Source organism: Melopsittacus undulatus, chromosome 4 (genome assembly GCF_012275295.1).
Source record: "Melopsittacus undulatus isolate bMelUnd1 chromosome 4, bMelUnd1.mat.Z, whole genome shotgun sequence".
Classification (NCBI taxonomy): domain Eukaryota; kingdom Metazoa; phylum Chordata; class Aves; order Psittaciformes; family Psittaculidae; genus Melopsittacus; species Melopsittacus undulatus.
In genome coordinates this window covers 11,779,444-11,796,935 of record NC_047530.1, presented here as the reverse complement: position 1 = coordinate 11,796,935, position 17,492 = coordinate 11,779,444, and the positions used below count along the sequence as shown (strand labels likewise).

General features: G+C 41.1%; 1 protein-coding gene across 1 annotated transcript in view; it reads left to right on the top strand.

Annotated features, from left to right (window-relative positions):
* Window positions 1-17,492, top strand: part of MDGA2 (MAM domain containing glycosylphosphatidylinositol anchor 2) — a 361,344-nt gene that overhangs the window by 201,667 nt on the left and 142,185 nt on the right. The window contains exon 7 of the mRNA XM_034062525.1: window positions 13,632-13,901. Coding sequence (XP_033918416.1) covers window positions 13,632-13,901 — 270 coding nt within the window. The remainder of the gene's footprint in view (window positions 1-13,631; window positions 13,902-17,492) is intronic.

Genomic DNA, 17,492 nt, shown 5'->3' with positions numbered 1-17,492 from the left:
CTTACACCACAGGGTCTTTCATACATCCATATTCCTGTGTACACACCTGAGCTGAGAGGCTAATTCGAGTAACACCAGGCATGTCTTTGGGCAAGTAGCTCAGGTGTCTGCTCAGGGCCACCTGCCAGCTTGTCCCTGTGACCTTTTTGTTTTCTGTACTCACTCAGTCTTGCTGATTATTCAACTGTGTGTCATGGTATCACCAGTGTAATGTTCAATTACTGTGATAGAACCAGTCCAGTGGAAACTTTCTGTGTACTTCTTGATTAATTAGAAAGGTAATTAAGCTGATGCCATCAGATGAGCATGTATTCATCACTGTACTTTGGGCATAATGTGGATTTAAAGCATTCCGCATAGGTATGATTAGGTACAGCCACATCCCCTTCATTCAACAACGGTAATAATTACATCAGTTCTTTGTGTGTCTGAAGTCTTTAGACACGCCATCGTATGTCTGCAGGTACTGCAGCAGTTAGAGTCTATTGGCATTATTTTTCAGACACATGGATGTCTTTGTTCCCAGCCAGACTAGTTTAAAATACAAAAAACAAAGTGGATGTTGTAATGAGTGAAGCTGAGATAATCTCAGAGGCATGTGACCATGCATATGCTGAAGCACAAAATGACAATTAGCAGTAATATTGTACAGCAGCACGCAGAGGCACTTGTTGAGCACAGACCCACTTTGCATCTAAAGACAGCTATTACTCTGCAAAATTATTATCTAAATAGATGAGAAGTTTGAAGGGAAGCAGAAACACTGAAGTGATTCACCTGCTGGCAGATTGCTGGTGAGTGGCAGGAACAGAAATAGAAGTCAAAATGTGAGAAAGAATAGCAAAGGGACTAATTTTGCTATTCTCATTTGCTTTTAGTAGGCAGAGTCCCTTTAAAATCGGCACTTAGAAGTTAATTTGGGTAAGTTAATGCAAAAAGGAGTTGTAAAACTAAATGCAGCTGCTTTGCAACAAAATCAAGGGGTTATTCTGACAAGGAGGAGGAGCCCTGGCAATTTTCTAGTGTATATGCTTGAATCCATGCTGTCGGAAGAGGAGCAGCTGCTAGTGTGGGTGTCACACTAAGCTGTGACCACCGCACTTTCTGTCTATGTTGCCTGTTTTTGTTTTCTCCCTGTGTCCGTGCTGTGCCCAAGAAGAAATCTGATTCCAGATCCTACTCTACATTTGGATTTTTCTTGGTTTGCTACTGTCCTGTCTCTTTCCCAAGGCCTTGGAGGGTTCTTGCATTGACATTCACATATGTCTTTTCCCCATCTTAGAGCTCTCGATATATTTCTGTTCCTAAAATCTGTGAAATATTTCCTCCAAACACCCCTCACAGTTTGAAACTGGAAAGAGAGCACAAAAGACAGAGCTGGCAGCAAAGGCTTCTGGGGTGGGAAGAACACAGTGCTGCTGGTTGTATTTTCTCAGAGGAACAGCTCTCCAACACCTTTCTCATCTCCTGTTCCCCCTTCGAGTGCTTTGGTGTCACCACCTGGATTCCTCTGTTCTATCTTCTCAACCTCTTGCCTTGTCTTTAGTAAGGCCTTTGATATGACCTCTTCTGGTTTCCTTATAGCCGAATTTGTGAGATGCAAATGATTTGTGGAAATTTGGCTGCACCTTTGGGCTTGAAGGGTGGCGTGATATCCAGGTGGAGGCTGGAGACAAGGGCAGATGGGAACATAATGAAATTGACTGAGGAAAATGCCATGTCCTGCCCTTGGAGAGGAACAACCTCCCAATGTACCACTACATGTTGGGGCCAACTGGCTAGAAAGCACCTTTACAGAAAGGGAACTGTGTTGCCCTGCAGCTAAGTTGAAGATGAGCCAGCAATGTGACAATGCCAAAAAGGCTGACAGCAAGCTGGGCTGTACCAGCAAGGACTAGCCAGCAGGTTCAGGCCACTGAACCTTCCTTCCTTCTTGCTTAGTGCTTGTGAGACTGCATTAAACTACTCTGTCCAGTTTCAGGCTACCTAAAGCAAGCAAGACATGGATGGACTGGGGCAAGACCAATGGAGGCCACAAAGATGGTTTGGAGCTGGAGCAGGTGACACGTGGGAAGAGCTGAAAGAGCTGTATGTGTTAACTGTAGGGAAGATGTTCAAACTTTGATTGCATGAGGCCAGAGCAACCTGATCTAATTGGCACTGTTTCAAGAAGGGCTCTGAGCAGAGGCCTCCAGAGATCTCTTCTTCTGGAGATCACCACCCTCACAGTAAAGAACTTCATTCTAATATCTAATTTAAATCCATTCCCCCATGTCCTATTCCTACACACCCTTTTCAAAAGGTCCCTCTACAACTTTCTTGTCATCCCCTTTAGGCACTGGAAGCTGCTCTAAGGTCATCTTGGAGCCTTCTCTTCTTCAGTCTGAACAATCCTAGCGCTCTCAGCCTGCTGTATTGTTGTCTATGTAAACACAGGATGCTGAACATCCTGAAAACCAATTGCCTTGCTTTAGTCTGGACCATACATTGGTCAGGAGGTGTTTCTTTTTGAAGATGCTTAGTAGGAACAAGTGCAGTCTCCTTTAGAAATATAGGGTTTATGTTTTTTCCAAGCATAATTCTGCTCTGTGTAAGCCATGAATTATTGACATATGATACAAAAATGTATCTCACTTTTAGAGCTGGGAAAGGTAATGTTAGCTACAGCTAACTCTGAATCTCACATCTCAATGCCCACATCTAGTAACAATATAAATGGATCCTTTTAAGAGTATTCATTGTTTCAAAGTGTCAGAGAATTGGCATGATATTTACCCATAAAACCTCTGGAATTCTGGGCTTCCTATAATATTCTAATACACTTGAGTAAAGCAAATAAAACTTTTATCTTGACCTACAGGACCTTTGGTGGCACAGAGTAATTTGAAAATGAAAATGTGTGTTAGTTTGTATATTGGAAGTCAGTTCAGGCTGCTTAGTGCAGGTGACCATTAATACATAATACTGAGGCAGATTTTTGGCAGCCTCCAATGCAGAAATAATTCACAACAGTAACTTTTGCCATGAAAGATGGGTATTTCAATACATGATTTTTCAGCTGCATGACATAGTTCATTCAGATCACAGCTGAAGATGATGCTGTGTTTGGGGCATGTGATGGGAAACAAATTGAAAAAGGTCTAATTCACTGTTAATCCCTCCATTAAGAAGTAGTCTGTCACAATAAACTTCCTTTATTTCCCTTTATTCAGACAATACAGTGTTAAGAGAATTATCTCATTTGAAAAAAAAAACCCCACATTTCTCTTAGCATCCTCTGGCATTCTCAGAGTGTGACAGTGAGGTGTGATCCTGCACTAAAGAGGCTTGAAATCCTCAGATAAGAAATACAGCCAGCTTCATACTTAGAGCTGAATGCTGAAGGTGAATGGTTTTACTGCTTTAGCAAAACAGAATAATAGAAAACAAAGCTGGGAAGGACCTTTAGAGGTTGTCTAGCCCCATTCTTCATGGCAGAATGCGTTAGATCTAAACCTTGTTCTACTGATGTCTGTCTAACCTGGCTGCCAGCAGCAGAGGTGCCATGTTGCTGGCAGACAGGCTGGCCCATTGTTCTGGTCCTGTCTAGAACAGCACGGAGAAGGAATTATCCTCTTTACATTTGCAGCAACATTTTGTATATTTGAAGATGGTTATCTTATTCTATCACTTCTGTTGCATAATGAACCTAACACCTTTTTTTTTTTCCTGTGAGTCACATTGGTTTTGCCTCATGCCATTCCTGTGTATCTCCTCTGTCCATTTCCTTGGTGAAGTTCAATGTTCAGGCCATATAGAGTACCCCACAGCACCCATCCTCATAAGCATGGGATTCGATGCAGAGTTTGATCCATACATTTCCCAAGAAAGTTCTTGTTTGTGCATCCTTGTATGCATGTAACTCCCTTTTACCAAGAATATATATTGCTAGTGTTTGCTTCATGTCCCAGTTGCCACCCACCATAACTCAAGAGTCCTTTCTCTGAAGCTCCTCATTAGCCATTCCTAATCCATTAGTTGTGTGGGTGATTGCTGCTGGTGCAAGTCAAGATTTGTCTTGCCTGACTTGCAATCTGAAAGCTTAGGTGCCTGTAGTACAGTACACTGGTTGTTCAGGGAGCACTGGAGATGGGGAGAGAGATGGCTCCGAAAAGAATTCAACCCATCTGTTTTTGGAGGGCAAGAATTGTACTTTAGGGGTGCTTAAGTCTCATCAAGATATACATGACCTTGGTTTGTATGCCTGACTTTTGGGTGGTTAAAATTATCCGAGATGAATTAAAGCCTACATGTACAATAGTGCATCTAAATATAGTGATGAAGGGGGCAGCTCCATGGTTGGGTTAAGCTGATTTAACACTGCTCTGGTGCTTACAGGAGTGTCCTGCCTTCCCTTCAAACGCTCATGATAAAATGTCCACAGAATGAATAGTTTGTACAGTGTGAGAGCTGTGAGCTATTGTAGTCATCTACAGAGCATAACCACCGAGGAAGTGCTCTGAATAGCAAACGTATCCGCCTCCCTTCCTCCCTGTTGGAGCTATCAATGCCACATCTGTGCGTGAACGGCAGCACGAGCAAAGCGCGAGTCATCAAAGCACTGCTGCTGCTGGATGAAAAGCAGCTGGGCAAATCAGGAATAAAGAGATGAGTCATCAAAGCTTCATCCCCATTGGTTAGAAAATGGAGGATTTCAGAAAAAAAGTTTGTGAATTTCAGAAAAAAACTATTGAGAATATGAGGAGAGTGCAAGGGGTGGACTACAGTTACCTGGGCTGGCGCTCCAGGCAGGCTAGTTCACATATATGTGAACTTGTGAAGACTAAGTCTAGCTGAAAATGAGCCTTACTAAATATAATCTCATTCATTGCTTTATTTCTTTCTTGTAACTCTTCTATTTGCTTCCACTGAGACCTCATAATTTTCCATTCTTGACAGTATGCCCAGACAAAATATTCTTGCACATTACTCAACTTTTAAGACTTCTTGGTTTTGGTGGCAGGTCCAGGGGAAACTGAAAAATATGTTCTGAGTTTTTTTTTTTAATCTCTGACTAGGCAGCATACACAAATTGAGCAGTGATTGCCAATATATGGGAGCACATGCACCTCAGTCTGAGGGTGAGGCATGCAGAGTAACAGGTGGCTCTGGCAATCATGAGGGGAGCCACCCATTTGTACTATAACAAATCCAGGTGCTTTTGCAAAGATGAGAATTCACCCAATGCATCAGGGTAAATCTTAAACTATGCGGCAATACTGAAAGCTGGTCTGTGAATATGTTGGATCAGTAACTTAATGTATCAAGTTAACAAAAAAAGAAAAAGGATACAAGCCTGAAAAACTTTGGATCTGGGAACTGCACCTTTATTTCCTTTGTCCCTGGAAGTGCTGGAATTGTAAAGATAGTGATAAAGGTTGAGGTGGAGTGTTTTATGTGTCTAGACATGAAACTTTTTAGAACTGGGAGTTGTTACAGCTGGAGTATTTTGATGCTGTTCTGCACCTGGATTGCATGCAGCACCTGAATGAGACACCACTGAAGTTAAAAGCTCTATGTGGCTGGTCATTACTTGACAGTGACTTTTAAAACTATGTTTTTCCAGTGAGGGTGATTGGGCACTGGAAAGGTTGCCCAGAGAGGTTATGGAGTCTCCATCTTCAGAGATAGTGAAAAACATATGGGCAGCATTTGTGGGGGGGGACCCTGCTTGGTCAGGGAATTGGACCAGAGGACCACAAGACATGCCTTCAACCTCAACCATCCTGTGATTCCTTGATGAACTTTGCTTTTAAGTCTGCAAAGAGCTCATGCTTTACATGTCTTTGCATTATTTTTTCTCCGTTGGCTTTGTTGGAGAATTCATTGGCAAGAATAAAGGTGAATCTGTTCTGGGAAGCCTTGCCCCATACCAGCAAAGTACACAGATAAGTTTGCATGTACTGATAGAGCAGACGAAGTGCTGGCACACATAGGTGCATGTTTACGTTGGAGTTTGGTCCATTGGAATATCTTATCCTGGCTAGTTCAATGCATGCTGGCACTCTCTGCCTAGAGGAGTTGCTTCTTGTGAGACCAACAAGGACTGACAGATAGCAGTCAGGAGATTATGGTGCTCTTGGTAGCAGCAGGGAGAATAGAGCAGAGAAGATGGGTGTATAAAAGTGATTTTCATTGGTGTTCATTTTCGGGGTTGTTCTGGTTTAGTTTTTACTGAGTTAGTTGGGGTTTTTTGGTGGTGTATTGGGTTGGGGCTGTTTTAAGAACTATTGATGAAAAGAAATATTGCAGCATGCTGTGGCAGTGTGGTCAATAAAAAGTTATTTTAGCCTCTAATTCAAAATCTGGACTTCAGCTAGGAATTATAGTTTATTCTCTTTGGAACTTCACTGAGTACATAAATACAGAAACGATGTTCCCATCCTAGCAAGGACCTCAAATGTTCTCTCTTTTTGCTCTGTCTTGAAAGGATCTATTCATATTGTTTGTAGTTAGAGTATATGCATTGTATTCCTGCTGGAAATCATGGCTGTAAATTAAACGGATGCATACACACACATATATATATAAAAGTATAATTAAATTATGTTCTACTACTTCAGTTCTACATATGAAATAATTCAGAAAACTGGAGGAAATAATGTTCTTTCATTTTTATTCATCATAGATGAGTGACTTGTCAAGGACATGACTTTCTGCCTCTACTTTGATATTGCTATTAAAGTATTAGTTTTCTTTTGCATTTCCAGTAATCCCTAAAGCCAATTGTGACATTTTCTCAATCCCATATACGCAGTCTAAATACGTATATTTGTCTAACTGTAATTCCAACACATGTTGGTGTCAGATTTTTTCTGCATGCTACATCAGTTATGGATATATCTCTTTCCACCCAGCATATCTGTCTCAGTTAACCATCCCAGGCAGCAGTAGAGACCCTGCTTTGAAGTTCAGTAAACGTGTATTGGCTCATTGATTAGAAGATGTTTCCATTCTCCCTGCCAATGATCCTATGGTAGCTCTCTTTAAACTGGAAGCATTTTGTTGTAGAGCTAAGTTGTTATGTTGAAGGTTCTTGATAAACTGGTGTTGTTGAGTGTTTGTGTTAGAGTGTTAATGATGACTTAATGATTGCTAGCTTTGTGCTGGATCTGAGAAACTTTTTCCTGGTCATTAATCAAACCAGCTTGTGTTGCATGCTGTTTTATTACTCTCTGAGGATTGGTATGTGTTGTAGCCACTGTTTATAATTAATCTCTATCTGTATGTCATCAGTGCCTAATTTGTTTTGTGTGCACATACTAATACTAGGTACAAAAAATGATGCAGTTCTGATTCATGGCCCTTAGTCCTTAGGGGCTTGACCTGCAGGGCCATGTATTGTGACCCAGTGTACTTCCAATGGCACTTTGTCATACGTGCTGTGGAGTTCACAGCCAGGCTTTACAGACCTATGAAATACATTGGATACAGAAGTAATACTTGCACATGAAAGCTTTTGAATTGAAGTCCCTTTAAAAAGGATGCAGCTGCAATATGAATGGGGACCTGAACAGTTTCCCTCACCATGAGTAGTGCCTTGTTCTTTGCGGGAAAGAGCTCGCAGTGCCACTGCGGCTGTCTTTGTCCCCTGGCAAACCAACCATGACTTGGAAATGTGGGACTGCTGCTCAGAAACCCCTGCTTGTAAAGGGCAGTAAAGATGCAAAACTCTTTTGAGCACTGAGCAATTCTCATTACGATTTCCAAATACGATGTTTAGAAAGCTTGTTCCATGCACTCACCCATGGAAATATTTACCAAAGCCTGCTATTGTTTGATAATGAATTTTGTTATTCATATCAGAGATTTGAAAGAAAGTTTCTGCTGGGCAGGTTGTCTGGCTGAGTCTCTGCTGCTGCTGGGGCCAAGGTTCTGGCTGGGAGATACTTTGCTTGCCAAACCTGGATGGCCCAGTATTCATTAATCCTGGTGGCTGATAGTCATCTAAGAGAGTCCTCAGCCAGTCTGAAGCTTTGAAATTGGCTTTGGGGATGATATTGTACTCCATTTAGTACTGACTGCTTTTGGTAGGGATATTTTTTGGTAGGGTTATGATCACTTCTTGTGTCTTCATCAGTTTTGGTACTGTGCAGTTGTGTTGGCTCTGATGCACAACTTTCCAAACCAGTACTGAACATTGCTTAAAACTATAAAATCCATTACTGTTCAGCTCTACATGAAGTTACATGAAATTGAGGGTACCAGTCCTGTATCTGTGTGTGTCAGTGTGTCTCCATGACCCAAACCATGTCCCAGGGTTTTATGGTATGAACAGATGGAGCTCTGGGGCTAAAAATTCAAAAAAAAAAAAGAAGACTATTTGGTTTAAAAAAAAAAAAGAGAGACTAGTTAGCTAGGATAGGAAATTAATAAGAAGGGAGACAGCAGAAAGAAATAATTGACATAATGCAATATTAAACTAAATCCAAAAGAATACAGCAGTAGAAAAGAATGAATTATATCTCTCAATTAAGCCTTTCCCTGGAATTTTATGGGATTTGTGCATGATGTAAGCAGAAACTAAGGACCTAATTCTTATGCCAGAGGGCAGCTGTTTCACAGAGATAAATTCTGGGCTAGTACAGTTTTGCATCTTCTTTTTTTTGGGACAGCACATCTACCTGCTGAGTTCTGGGGGTTTTGAAGCACTTTGATTTTGAAGTGCCTTTCATGTAAAAAGAGCCCTGCGTAAAGGTGGCAACCGACAAAGCACCTTGCTTGGTAAAACTAAATTCTGTAAAACATAAGTAATCAAGATTTAACGCATAAATTGTTGGCTTATTGTCACTGCAGTATGCATCCTTTTGAATTATCTTGGTTGGGACCATGTGAAAGCTTGTTTGTAAGGATGCAATGGTTTTCACAAGCCTCAAGAAGCTTAGGTTACCTGTGCTGTTCAAAAATTGAGCAAGCAGAATGTCAGTATTGGTTTTAGCCTTGTTCTGCAAAAAAAAGTGGAAGGAAACTTTGCTCACAGTTGTGTGTCTGCTCCCCTAGTTGTGAATGCTACTGGGAGAAACCACTTGTATCTTGGTGGCTGAAGCCTGATTCCCCAAAGCAATATATGCAGTAAAGGCAAAACCAGTGTATTTCAGGCATGTACCAGGAATACGTAAGTGCATGTACTGGCTTTTACAGTAGTGTCATTTTAATAAGTCAGTTTTATGTTATATTTTTTTTGGGGGGGAAAGAGAGGTGTCTTTATCTCCTCTTCCTTCTGACTCAATTCCATGATCTCCTGCTATCTAAACAATATCACAGTTTGAACTGCTGTGACTGTATCATGGGTCTCCTAGTTAGTGTTCAGTCATACCAGATGCTTTACAAATGCAAAGGATGTATAAACACATGCACCATCCTTTTGGATCAGATCTCTTGTCTGTCTTTAACACGAGCCAGCAGCAGTAGGCATTTCAGAAGAGTGCATAAAAAGTGTGCAGTAGACAGATACGTGATAGTTTGCCCTCCTGTTCCAGGAAACAAGATACATTTTATGCCCTGAAGCATAGGTTTTAATAGCCTTCAAAAGTATTTTGGTATAATCATCAACTATTATAATTGCTCTGGATCATCTTGTCATCTTTATAAATGCCTACTCCATTTTTTAATCATGCTGGACCAGAAAAAAAAAAGTGTGACACTGAATTACACATTTCAGATTTATGTTATATGTGGTGTTTAGCCTCAAAAGTTTACAAATAAATGAGAAGAGAATTTTGTTTTAGAGAAAAAGCTTACAAATAGAGAATAAATCCATTTTAGAGAGAGGATTAGGAAAAAAAAAACATTTTCTGAAAGTGCAAGGATCAAATAGATTTGCAAAACACTGGCTGGCACATGATATTGTTATTATAGATTATTGGCACTTCCTGCACATTCCCATCTATAGGCTCCTGCTGCATTTGTAAATCTTCATCCTAAAGGCAGGATTGATGTCACCCATCTTCTGCCATCTAAATCACAACCTTTAAATTAAACTAACCTTTGGACTCTGTCTGCAGTCATCAGAGCAATGGGGACCACAGGGAAAGATTCTTGCAAGAAGATTGCTCAAGGTAAATAAGAGGAATTGCCTTTTGTCAGTAGCTCTTGCTTCCATTGAAACTAGAAGAGGGAGAGATCTCATATGATAGTGAGCTCCATTTCCCTAGGTCAAACAGGAACTAGTCCTAAGCCTTGCCTAGCAGGTATTTGCTCAGAAAATCTGGAAGAGAAGATTCTTCAGCAACCCTGAGCAGCCCAGTCCAAGGCTTACTGTCCCTGCTGTTACATGGAGTTTTGTTGCTGTGCCTTCGTTATTCCTTCCTCTGCTACAGCTTTGTATTCTCAGTCTGTGGGAATTGGGTGCTGTGTGCAGCATCCTCTGGGGAGCAGCTAGAGGTTTCTCTAGTTTGGAATTTGGAGTGAAACAGAGCAGCTGTCCAGTAAAGCAGACCTGCAGAAGGCTTACATGCTGTTAATTAATCCAAGTCAATTAATACAGGTATTCTAGCAGGTGACTTCTGATTTAGCCCCATTCATTTTAACATGTAGGTCCAGGCAGATGTAGATAAGTGATCACAAGCACTCTAACTTGGAGCTAAAGCCATTTTTTCTGCCACCCCACTATGTCTGATCACATCACTGGAGTTACTGAGCGGTTTGAGATTTTTGCCATTTGTCTCCTTCATTCCCTAATTCCCTAGTTTTCTCTTTTTGTCTTTCCCCTTTCCTTTCTGACAGGCAGTCAGAGCTGTGATAAGAAATCACAGGTCCCAGACTCATGTTTGGCATGTGGGCAGATGGGTGTTAAGTTCCACCTCTCCTCATCCCTGGCTGGAAGGAGGAGAGGTTGATGTTGGTGACATTAGGAGTGGAGGTTAAGGTGTCAGAGATGGGCAAGTGTGGGGCTGGTGATGGGGCTGAGTGTGCTTCAACAGTGAAAGGACAAAGTCCAAGTTACCAGCCGGAAACCTCCAATCTCTCCATTCCTAGGCCAGAATTTGGCAATGTCCACATGACAATAAATGAGGCAAGCTGTGCAGTGGACCCAGTTCTGTCCTCAGTTGCATCCTAAAGCTGAAAATAAGAGGTTCTGTGTTACTGATGCATTGCAATACAGTGCAGAACATGTATAGGATTTCAAGCAAAGAAATAACCAAAATAGTATCTCATTGTTGCTGTGGATCTATATTCCATTCATAATAGGCATTTGACCCTTTATATGCTACACTGAATTTCATTTACAGGATACCTTTATATCTCTTCTGAATTTCTTAATATTCTTTGATTTAGATCTGGCTTTTAATAGTTGAGTGTATTGCTGAGTTTTTGTTTGTGTTTGTCTAGTGAGATAGGTTGTAGTTAAGTGTAATGTGCGGTGTAAGTAAAGAGAAATTGCTGTATGCAAACCGCAATTTTCATGTACTTACTGATTTGAGTGCTGTGATGAAAGGGATGTATCACTGCATTTTCATCACATCAGCTGCTATCTTTGTCTCTTTACCTGAAGGATGGCAAAGGGCCCCCTTTCATCTGGAAGATTATGAGGCCATTATGGTAAGGTTGGGTTGACATTGTTGGATCTTTCATCCTTTGTTCTTAATTTTGAAGCATTATTTGTGGTTCTCTTGTTCCCTGCCTCATGACTTGATGTCTAGTGAGTAGAGAGCAGCTGCTTGCCAGAGGTGCTCAGGAAAAATTATTAAACTCAGGAGGAAGGGAAGGGCAGAGAAAGAAGGATCAGCTGAGTGCTGTTCCCTGGTTGGTGATGACCCTACAGGTTTTGTCCTCAGTTCTAGTTGCACAGTGAATACCTGAGTCCCTGCTTCTGTCCTGTCACCTTTGCCTAAGCAAAATATCTTTAATCATGGAACACGACATACTGCCCAGTTTTGTACCTCTAATCACAAGACATGTGGGGTCCCTCAGCTGATGGATGCATGAACTGATGAAAGAATGTGAGATCAGAGGATGTAAGCAAAGAGACATTGACAGTTGGCAGTGCTGACTTGTTTTCTGTCTGTATTTTTAGACATTCACTCAGTTTCTTCACCTTCAAGTCAGTTACATGAATCTGGGAATAATCTGCAGGGTTCCAAACTGGGAGGAGCTGGAATAGGGGACTTTGCCTGTAACTCTTTGCTCTCCTGCTCTCTTCAAGTGCCTTTCTGTGTGGAGGTTGCCTGTTCACTCTTGCTAGTGTAGGTATAAATGAAATGTTTCCCATTTGTGTGCAGAGAAAGGTAATCCCTTTTGGGTGAACTCCAAATAAAGAAAACTCTTGTTTTGTAGTTGGCTCTTTTATTTACCTTTAGTGATTAGTGTGTATTCCTCAATATTTCACATATAAAGCAGAACATATAGGAATATATCTCTGTAGTAATGAGGATTGTGATACAATTTTTGATAGTAACATTTTTATTTCTTTTCTTTTTTTATTGTCACTTTTTTCTGGTATTCTTTGCTCAGAATTTCAATCCTTCACCTTTATGCTTGTGTTTATTTAGTATTGCTGCATTTTCTGTGCTAGCAATATGTATTTATATTTTGGCTCGTCACTTATGTGGCTTAGCACTTACGTGCCTTCAAGCAAAGCATGAATCCAGCAAAGGTGGGACCCTCAGCACAAATGACAGGGATTTTGATTTTAAAATCCAGTATCTAAAATTAATTTCCCTGTGTTGTCCCTTCACACTAGGCATTTCTGTGCTTGTTATATCTATTGTATGCAAAGAGTTCATGAGAAAGAAGAGGGAAGAAATTATAAATAAATTTAGTCACTTGTTTCTCTTTTCTGAGAGCAGCAGCATCTTTCCATTAGCCTGTGTTGCAGAGTAGGTTGTCTGTTTTGTAGTCCTCCACAAATAAACCCCCCACAGTTCATCATAAGATATTGGATGGAAGCTAGTAGGGACCCAAGCCTGCACCTTTCTTGTCTGTCTGCAAGGAGATGGAGCTCTTTAACACACTTTCTGCTGGTGCTGCTAGCTGCAGGTTTCATATTCCATACAGGCGAAAAAAGCATTTGTGCTGAATCCTTCAGTTTCTCGGTGTGCAAGGAGATGAGGTACCAGGGGAGGTGACTCTTCCTGAGTCAACAGACCCAACGCAAACTCTACAAATTCATCTCAGTTGGCAGACAAGCCCCAAGGAGTTCACTGGGGAGGTGGGTGGATTAAGAGGGCTGGTTTTCAATGGGTAGAATCTGACTTGAAGAGCACAACATGCTTTCTCTGCCAAATAACAAGATTGTTACTAATTCCTTTCTTCCGGGGCTTAAAATCCAGTGTGCTGGCACTGGTCCCATACATTATACATTGCTTCCCACACAGAGCCGCAGGGTTGTCCATACGTAAATCTTCACCTGTGGTTTGACAACAAAGTGAAGGATGATGACTGAGCAGGGTACAGATCAGGGTGAGAAATGTGGTGTTGGGGGAAACATTGGGATGTGGATGCACCCTGCTCAGAGGACCCTTAGTGGGGCAAAGAGGACTGTAGCTGATGTGCCTTTGCTGGTCTATGTTAGCTTGAATGTGCTTGTCAGGACTAGGCAATACCACAGGTGCAACTCTGCTACACCTTTCTCTTCCATTTATATCTTACAGCATCACCATCTATTAAGCTTCTTGTGGATGACCCGATAGTGGTGAACCCTGGAGAAGCAATCACCTTAGTCTGTGTGACAACAGGAGGGGAGCCAGCCCCCAGCCTGACGTGGGTGAGGTCTTCTGGCATCCTGCCCGAAAAGACGGTGCTGAACGGTGGCACTTTAACAATACCTGCCATCATGTCAGAAGATGCTGGCACGTACAGTTGCATCGCCAATAACAATGTTGGAAATCCTGCAAAAAAGTCCACCAATATCATTGTAAGAGGTAAGTTGAGCTGGCAAACTATGAACCTTTATCTTGGAAGATTAATGGAATCCTAATTGGACAGGATAGCAGTGTTCATATAGTGGTGTCCTGTTTCCATATGTATTTCTGGTAATTTCTAATCATGTATGAGATTAATTACTGTTGGCTTCAAATAGCTAGTGGCTCTTGTGATGGGCTCAAATCCCTTGTTTGGAACAAGGGTAGCATCATCCCTGTTTGTATTATGGAGATGCAGGAGCTCTCGCATCCAAACTGTTAGAGACATAATTGCCAAAGGACAACACACCTTTTGGGCATTGCCTGTGCTGGTCCCTTGCATAGACTCTCTTGGTGGTGAATGCATCCTGAGCTCCTGGAGGTGTTGTTACCTACTTCACCTTTTTCTTCCTCCTCATCAGCTGAGCATGTTATTGAAATTAAAGCTGTTGTGCATGCTGTGAATCTGCTGCTATCAGACAGCTGCTCCCTGGGTAGGAGCTTTACATTAGTATCTATGCTTTAATTATACTAAATAGCAGGATAAATGTCTGTCTTAGATACAAGTAAGGGAAGAGTACTTGCAGAACAATTACTGCCAGGTGGAGAGAAATTCTCCCCAGTTGTTTATCACTTTCTGGATAACCCCAGGGACATGGCCATTTTGTTTGAACAAAGAGTTCAATTGGCTAATAGGTGTAATCGGAGTGGACTAATCTACCTGAACCAAACAGTTTATCTGAAACTAATTTTCTATAATCCAGTCTGTGAATGGTAGTGAAACATGAACTCCCACGATATAGGAACTTCAAATAATAGCATGTGATTAATCATAATCAGGAGAAACTTCTGTATGAAGAGCCGCTGGTGTGAATATTTTATGAAAGCCATAACCTCTGTTCACTTCTTTATTGCCCAACATACAGTCTTCAGCAGGATGAGGAATTAGAAGCTATTTCTATTCCCAGGGTCAGCTAGGGAGCATTGCATCAGCCTAGATCTGCAGGATTTTATCAGGAGATGTCAACAGATTTATTTTTAATACTGTATTTCCATTTGAATTTTTGACATTTGTCTTAGAGGTTTTGTTGTCAAGAAGCAATAGCAGTCTTGTTTCAGGAACCTAGTATCAACATTAATTTGCTGTCATTTACAATAGTGATCAGGTTGTGCAGGGGAGATATGAGTGAAACATGTGGAATAAGCAAAGGGAGAAAAAAGGTTTTGTGTGAAAAGAAATCTTGATATTTTAATTGACCCAGCAGACAGCACTGGAAAGCCCAGAGGAAAAGCTAAAGTCCCCAGCTCCCTGCAGATACAAATTTCATTAATCATAGCATAATAAAAATATGCTATCACAATTTTAGTTATAAAAGACCATGCTTATGAGATGCCTAGGAGCTGCAAGATGTTGAACAAACTATCATTAAAACATTTGAGATGGCTTTTTCCTTTCTTCCCCTTTGCGGTATGGCCCTGTTGATTCTGAGAAGGGATTGCAATGAGGGACTACCCATTAAATACAGGAAGCACAGTTCCATTCTAGCCCAAATACATTACTTCCTGCTATGATTTTTGCCTTATTATTTTTGTTAAAGGGGAAGAGCTGTCTGTCAGGGAAAAAAAAAACAAAGCAACCTTTATTCCAGTTTTATCTTTACTAAAAGTGATGCTGAGTTTTGGAATAAAATACGACAGAAATTTGTATCAGAGTTTTGAATCTTAGAATCAGCTAGGTTGGAAAAGACCTTTAAGATCATCAAGTCCATTTGTCTTGGTTTAAACCAAATCCTCGCAGTTCGCTCACTCACTCCCCACCTCGCTCCCCCGACTCCTGGAGAGTTAGGAAGGAGAATCCAAAGAATGTAGCCCCCACAGGTTGAGATAAGAACGGTTTAATAGCTAAGGTATAACACAAATCACTACTGCTACTACTACTACAAATAATGATAAAGCCAATAACAAATGAAGAGTATACAACACCTCACCAGCCACCGACCCATAACTCACCCCACCCTGCCCGGCCGAGCACAGCGTGGTACCTTCCCCATCCCCCAGAGCTCCAGCCCTTCCGGGTCTCTCTCTCCCAGTTGCATCCTGGGCATGACGTGCTATGGTATGGAATACCTCATTGGCTAGCCTGGGTCAGGTGTCCTGTCTCTCCTTCCTCCCGACCTCACCTCCTCCCCGGCAGAGCACGTGCTCAGAAAAGGCCCTGAACAAAACACTCGAGCAGTACCTCAAAACATGCTCGCTATCAAGCAACTGTTCCCAGCCCAGAAGTCAAAACACAGCACTGCACCAGCTACAAGAATGAGAAAAATGACTGCTACTGCTCAACCTATGACACCATTTGATTCTACTTTGTGTATATATTTCTTAGCTTTTTGCATGTAGCTCACTGTTTCTCTTGATTTCATCCCTTATTTTGTTGTTGTGTATCAGAATTTTCACATAACAGCTGAAGAGAAAAGAATATTTACTTGAAATAGCAGCTAAGCTTTGCAGCAGAAGCACTTGGAAAATTGAGTTCATATCTTCTGTCAGGTGGATTTCCAGTCTCATAATTAAAAAATAATCTTACCTCAAAAGAAATGTAGTTTTTCTCAAAACATCATCAGGGCTCAGAATATTTTTTCCCTTTAAAATTCATTAAATTTCACTGTGCATTTATCTAAATATGCATACACTTTCTTGTCTTTGTGGCTTACTGCCTATGTCTGTAACTATCCACCATATCTGACTGTGAACCCATCGGGAATGGCACTGTATGACCACCACACCTTTAAAAATATTAAAAACCTCTAAACCCAGAAAAATCCAAAATGAAATAACAAAAAGTAAATAGGTAATAAAAAGTAATAATAAAGTAATAATAAAAATAGGTAATAAAAAAGTAATAATAAAAGTAATTTATCTTTTTTGAAGGTCAGAAATTATGTGGATCAGTAAGCAACTGAGGCAGCAGTTGAGGCTGTGAATTCACAAGCAGATTCAGGCAGTGTGGTGCCAAGGTGTATTCAGGTCTGTGCTCCTCCGTCAGTTATTTCAGAGACTCTTAAAGTGTGGAAAAATACAGTGAAAGTGAAGGATGACGAGCTACGACAGCATAGGCAAATTATATATCACCTGAGAGATGGTGCAAAATGTGCCCGCATGGAAGTGCTGTATAATGAGTGTTTGCTACTACTTCAGGGTGTATGTAAGTAGTTTCTGCAATTGCCACGTGCTGCTGAAAGACTGGTGGGATAATGGGTGCTGCTAATGGTCTCAGTGCATTGTTTCCATCAGTTAGCTTCCAGGAGTTCTCTGCAAGCCTCCTAATATACATAAGCATTTAATATGTTCTTTGTTTTTCCACTGCTACATTGTTTCCCCCACTTCCAGTAGGCACTGGCACAGAAGGAGATACCTATTCGTAACATAAAAACCACACTGAAGCTGCCATTGCAGCAAGGAGCCCATTTGGTCATAATTGTCTTTTGGGCTACTATTTATTTATTTGTTAGTTCTCTTTTGGCCTGTATAGCTTAAAAGGAGTTATAAATCTTTCTATAAAAACAAAGAGTGCTTACTCACCAGTTTGGATGAATGTGGATCCCTTGCAAAACA